Raw genomic sequence first — 6262 nt, 5'->3', positions numbered from 1 at the left:
ACGGCTCCGCGCCCTGCCCTTCTTGGCCATCTGTCCCGCCCTTCTTGGCCGTCTGCCACGCCCTTGCACGGCGTCCCAACCCCGAGGCGTGTGCCCCGCCCTCCACAGCTCCGCGCCCCGCCCCTCTTGACCGCCTGCACCGCCCCTGCACGGCGTCCCGCCCCCGAAGCTGTTTGCCCCACGCCTCACGGCGCCGCGCCCCGCCCCTCCTGGCCGTCTGCACCGCCCCTCCACGGAGTCGAGCCCCGCCCCCTGCGCGGCGTCGGGGCGCCGTGTCGGCTCGCGGTGCATGTTGGGGCCGTCGCCTGGGACAACCAGGACCCCAACCGTCCCATGGCGGAGCGGAAGTGCCCCGGCGGTGGGACGCCCTGGACCTCCGCGCTTCCGAGCCCCGACTTCTACGAGCAGGTGGCCCACCTCCAGCAAGGGCTGCGGGACAGGTACGGCCTAGCTGGGGCGGGGGCGGGGAGTCGACCGGCCAGAGGGTCCGCGGGAGCCCCGCCCCCGACCACGGTTCCCCTGGGCCGGAGTCCAGACCAGCCCTGTCCCTCGAACTCCCGGAGAACGGAGTTTACCGGAGACACCGCCTCCCACTGTGGGAGGTCCCCCACGGGAATGTCCCTGGATGCGCCCATAAGTGAGAGCCGGAGTCTCCTGCCTGTCACTCTCAATCAAAGCGTGTGAGTTTCTCTGGTCCCTTTCCACACGCCCCCTCCCCGGCCCTTCAGGTTGTCATCCCGCCCTGACAGCTGCGCTGCCTAGATGATGACAGGCCCAGGAACGCAGGCGGGAGAGTATGTATGTGTGTGTGTTTGTCAAACATGTGCCCTGTTTAAATGCACAAGACTTTCACAGGGCCAGATTTACAGCGGGAGAAGTCCCAACTTTCAGATGGTTCCTGATACCTTGCTTAAGACATGAAAAGATGAGAACCACTGAAAACCGCTTGATCACTGTAAAAAGAGAAAATTACAAAGCAATTTACTACAAATATCTACATAAAAGATTGGTTGTTGAAGCTATTATTTAGCTGCTAAGTTAATTGGAGTTGGAAATCTCATTAGTCAACAAGAAAGGAAATAGATTTTTGGATCTCTTGATAAATAGCACCTTTAATGAGTGTTTAAAAGTAACGGAGTCATTTTACTGAAGAAGGTTGCTGCACACCATGATGATTCTGAAATGACAGTAGTTACCTGTAAGGTAAAGGCAGAAGTTACTGGTTTTGAAAAGGAATTGTATTTATCCTATGCTAAATTTAATTCCTGTCAGATTATTTATAGAGCATCTGCAAAAGGCCTCCTTAATCTTCCTCACCTTTTAATTTATTATTGTTTATTAATTTTGTTTAACTCTTAATCCTTTTCTACGTCCTGTTTTCTTTCTGACATACCACTGCTCACCACCCACCTACTCACCTCTCCTCCAACTTAAAAAAAAAATCACTCTTGTAGTGCCTTCCCTGTGCCAAGTGTGAATCAACCAATTCCTGAGTTATGCACATTCTTCAAGACTTCTAGGTAATGCGTCAAGTGACTCATATCCTGCCTACACTGAGAATTTCAGGAGGACAGGAACCTTATAGAGCTGGACCTTCAGCTCGTGTTAGAGTACCTGAAATGGCAGAGGTACTGGATACATGTTTATTGAATGAGTAGAAGTGTCAACCAGCTACTGTCCCCCAGTTAGTGTCCAAAGTCAACCAGCTAGTGTCCAGGAGTTGTGACTGTGTTATGTAGAACTGAGTAGCCACTCATTTACCACTAAATAATGACCATTTTCCAGTCAATCAGGAAAACTGGCATCATGATATTTCAAAAGTGGTATTAAATGCACACACCTGATAATTAAGGGACAAAACATTGCTCTGTGCATCATACACTTAAAGGGCTCATTGACTCTATTCTGTTAAAAGAGTGGCTTCCTTACCCCAGGCCTTGAGTTATTTGTATCTCTTAACCTGTGTTCTAATTTTATTTTTGTTTTATTTTAATTTTTTGGTCTTACCATGTGGCATGTGGGATCTTAGTTCCTGGACCAGGGATTAAACCTGCAACCCCTGCATTGGAAGTGCAGAGTCTTAACCATTGGACCACGAGGGAAGTCCCCCTTAACCCAGGTTCTGATTTTAAAATGTTACTAGTTTGAATGGTAGCATTAAAAAAAAAAAAAAAAACGAAGTTAATTGTGAGTTATCATTTTTGTTTCCTGTGCTCAGAACACCTGGCCGTTTATAGTCCTTATGGTATAATAACTGTGTAATCATTATTACTCTCTTTATGTTTAACACTTAATGCTTTCACTGTTAAGCAAGGTGAGGCTGTTGAAATTATATAAGGAATCTGAGTCAAGCTTTATAGCCTATTCATGGTTCTGCCTTTGGAGGTTTTTTTCATTTTTGAGTCAGTACAAATCTGTTACTGTGTGTATTCATTTTTCATTTTAAAAGTCCCTAACTAAATCTAATGCACAGGTAATAAACACAGAGGCGAATAACTTTTGATACAGAGAAAACTGCAAGAGAAATGTAGAAACCAAGGTTCTAGTCCATGAAGAGTTATGTGACCTTGAGCTGGTCATTCAGCTTCTTTGACGTGTTCATCACCACAGATAGGGGCCTTGAGGTAAAGTAAGGCCAGAGATTTTTTTTTTTGTCTAGTAGAGCAGTGAGATTCTGTTTTGTCTAACAGAAGCAAAAGATATTAAGAAGAGGTGGCAACAACACACAGTTCAGTTCAGTTGCTCAGTCATGTCCAACTCTGTGACCCCATGAATCGCAGCACACCAGGCCTCCCTGTCCATCACCAACTCCCAGAGTTCACTCAAACTCATGTGTATCGAGTCGGTGATGCCATCCAGCCATCTCATCCTCTGTCGTCCCCTTCTCCTCCTGCCCCCAGTCCCTCCCAGCGTAAGGGTCTTTTCCAGTGAGTCAACTCTTCACATGAGGTGGCCAAAGTATTGGAGTTTCAGCTTTAGCATCAGTCCTTCCAACGAATACACAGAAGAACTATACAAGAGAGATCTTCACGACCCAGATAATCACAATGGTGTGATCACCAACCTAGAGCCAGACATCCTGGAATGCAAAGTCAAGTGGGCCTTAGGAAGCATCACTACAAACAAAGCTAGTGGAGGTGATGGAATTCCAGTTGAGCTATTTCAAATCCTAAAAGATGATGCTGTAAAAGTGCTGCACTCAATATGCGAGCAAATTTGGAAAACTCAGCAGTGGCCACAGGACTGGAAAAGGTCGGTTTTCATTCCAGTCCCAAAGAAAGGCAATGCCAAAGAATGCTCAAACTACCGCCCAGTTGCACTCATCTCACACCCTAGCAAAGTAACGCTCAAAATTCTCCAAGCCAGATTTCAACAGTACATAAACTGTGAACTTCCAGATGTTCAAGTTGGATTTAGAAAAGGCAGGGAAACCAGAGATCAAATTGCCAACATTGTTTTATCATCAAAAAAGCAAGAGAGTTCCAGAAAAACATCTACTTCTGCTTTATTGACTACACCAAAGCCTTTGACTGTGTGGATCACAACAAACTGTGGAATATTCTGCAAGAGATGGAAATACCAAATCACCTGACCTGCCTCCTGAGAATTCTGTATGCAGGTCAGGAAGCAACAGTTAGGACTGGACATAGAACAACAGACTGGTCCCAAACTGGTAAAGGATTACGTCAAGGCTGTATATTGTCACCCTGCTTATTTAACTTATATGCAGAGTACATCATGAGAAACGCTGGGCTGGGTGAAGCACAAGCTGGAATCAAGATTGCTGGGAGAAATATCAATAACTCACATATGCAGATGACACCACCCTTATGGCAGAAAGTGAAGAGGAACTCAAAAGCCTCTTGATGAGAGTGAAAAAGGAGAGTGAAAAAGTTGGCTTAAAGCTCAACATTAAGAAAACTAACATCATGGCATCTGGTCCCATCACTTCATGGCAAATAGATGGGGAAACAGTAGAAACAGTGACAGACTATTTTTTGGGGGCTCCAAAATCACTGTAGATGGTGACTGCAGCCATGAAGTTAAAAGATGCTTGCTCCTTGGAAGGAAAGTTATGAGCAACCTAGACAGCATATTAAAAAGCAGAGACATTACTTTGCCAGCAAAGGTCTGTCTAGTCAAGGCTATGGTTTTTCCAGTAGTCATGTATGGATGTGAGAGTTGGACCAAAGCTGAGCGCCGAAGAATTGATGCTTTTGAACTGTGGTGTTGGAGAAGACTCTGGAGAGTCCCTTGGACTGCAAGGAGATCCAACCAGCCAATTCTAAGGGAGATCAGTCCTGAATATTCATTGGAAGGACTGATGCTGAAGCTGAAACCCCAACACTTTGGCCACCTGATGTGAAGAACTGACTCATTTGAAAAGACCTGATGCTGAGAAAGATTGAAGGCGGGAGGAGAAGGGGACAACAGAGGATGAGATGTTTGGATGGCATCACCAACTCAATGGACATGAGTTTGAGTAAACTCCGGGAGTTGGCGATGGACAGGGAGGCCTGGCATGTTGCAGTCCATGGGGTTGCAAAGAGTCAGACACGACTGGGCAGCTGAACTGAACTGAGAGCAGTGAGCCGTAAAGTAAAAGAAACTTGAAAGCTGTTAGTTTTGCAAAGCAATGAGCAATGAATATTATTGTTTATATCCTATTTCAGTGTTTGGATGTATCTGTTTGTTTTACCAATCCCGGTGACCATAAGGACCTTTGTCTCTTAAAACTGGAGTTGTTTTGATGTCTGCAACCCCAGGTAGTCACAGCTGGTTTGTCAGTCTGGAAATGTCCTGGGAATGGAAGAGAAAAACAACTTGCCTTTTCTCGGTTCTCTTAGAGGTGGGCCATTGCAGTGTTTAGTTCAGTTCAGTCACTTAGTTGTGTCCAACTCTTTGCGACCCCATGGACTGCAGCACGCCAGGCCTCCCTGTCCATCACCAACTCCTGGCAGTCCACTTTGTAAGCGGTGTATTTCTAACCCACATTGTCTTAGCTGTTGTCATATATAGATGTAATTTCATATTCTGAATTTTTTCCTTTTTGTATAAACTGTTTTCTCCGCATTGTGATGAACTCCAGTCACTGAATCTAAAAAAGCCTGATGCAGTGATTTGTTACAATGTATCTAGTGCCACAAGTATGGTAGCAACATGAATGTGGGATCGACTCTTGCTGCTGCTGCTGCTAAGTCAGTTCAGTCGTGTCTGACTCTGTGTGACCCCATAGACAGAAGCCCATCAGGCTGCCCCGTCCCTGGGATTCTCCAGGCAAGAACACTGGAGTGGGTTGCCATTTCCTTCTCCAATGTGTGAAAGTGAAAAGTGAAAGTGAAGTCGCTCAGTCGTGTCCGACTCCTAGCGACCCTGTGGACTGCAGCCCGCCAGGCTCATGTAAAAACATCCCTTTGAAAGGCTATTAACCAGCCCCAGTTTTTTCAGTGCCAGTATTGATTCAGAGTGAGATACCATAATAGTCCAGAAATTGATGCTGAGATATTTGTTGAGTAAAGCTGAAGATGGTATTGACACAAAAACAGAATAACAAGTGGCTTATAGGAGAAAACTAAAGCTTGTGGCTATGCTTTGAGGACCACCCAGGTGTGCAAAACTTCGAAAGGTCCAGGTCTAAGATGAGGTGATGGAAACTGGGACCTGCGAATATACATCCCAGGGCTGGGTATTTAAAGCTTTTGAAATAGAGATTTAAGGTGCAGAAATTGTAAGATAATCCTCCCAATAAGCTTTTCTCTGACTTTTTTGTTGGGGTAAATATCTTAAGTCTTAGACTTAGAAGAACAGATGGGAAAGTCAGTGTCAGGGGTGCTGCCGTATGGATGTGTTTAGAAAAATGAGCCTGTGAGAAAGAGTTAATGAGATCGGCATCATTTTTTCTAGAATTAGAAGGCCAAGAGGTGTTTGACTGTGATTTTTCAGTTTTTGAAGTGTTACGATAGAGAAGTGTGACCAGTGGATGTCTGTGTGTAGTGAAGATAGAGTAGGAACAAGGAAGTTTTACATTCTTTATTGAAAAGAACTGATTGTTTGAGAGGTGATGGATTTCCATAAAGACTGTGGTACTGTGGTCCTTTTCCATGTGAGGTCATAGGTGAATTTTTTAAATCATTTTAAAATAAGGTCAAGGTTACAGAAAAGTTGCAGGTATAGGACAAAGACCTCTAATATTCCCCTCACCCAGATCTCTCAACTCTTAACATTTTATTTAATTTTCTTTCCCCCTTTCTATTTGTCTGTC

The 6262-nt window shown here is 45.1% G+C and overlaps 1 protein-coding gene across 1 annotated transcript in view; it reads left to right on the top strand.

Annotated features, from left to right (window-relative positions):
• The first annotated feature begins 250 nt into the window (after nucleotides 1-250).
• The window catches only part of KIZ (kizuna centrosomal protein), a 92826-nt gene continuing 86814 nt past the window's right edge, over nucleotides 251-6262 (top strand). The window contains 1 exon segment of the mRNA XM_055430765.2: nucleotides 251-440. Coding sequence (XP_055286740.2) covers nucleotides 334-440 — 107 coding nt within the window. The 5' untranslated portion in view covers nucleotides 251-333.

Source organism: Moschus berezovskii, chromosome 15 (genome assembly GCF_049115385.1).
Source record: "Moschus berezovskii isolate FMDL1 chromosome 15, NW_MosBer_1.0, whole genome shotgun sequence".
Lineage (NCBI taxonomy): Eukaryota > Metazoa > Chordata > Mammalia > Artiodactyla > Moschidae > Moschus > Moschus berezovskii.
The sequence above is the reverse complement of the archived record's forward strand: the minus strand, read 5'-3'. Positions and strand labels throughout refer to the sequence as shown.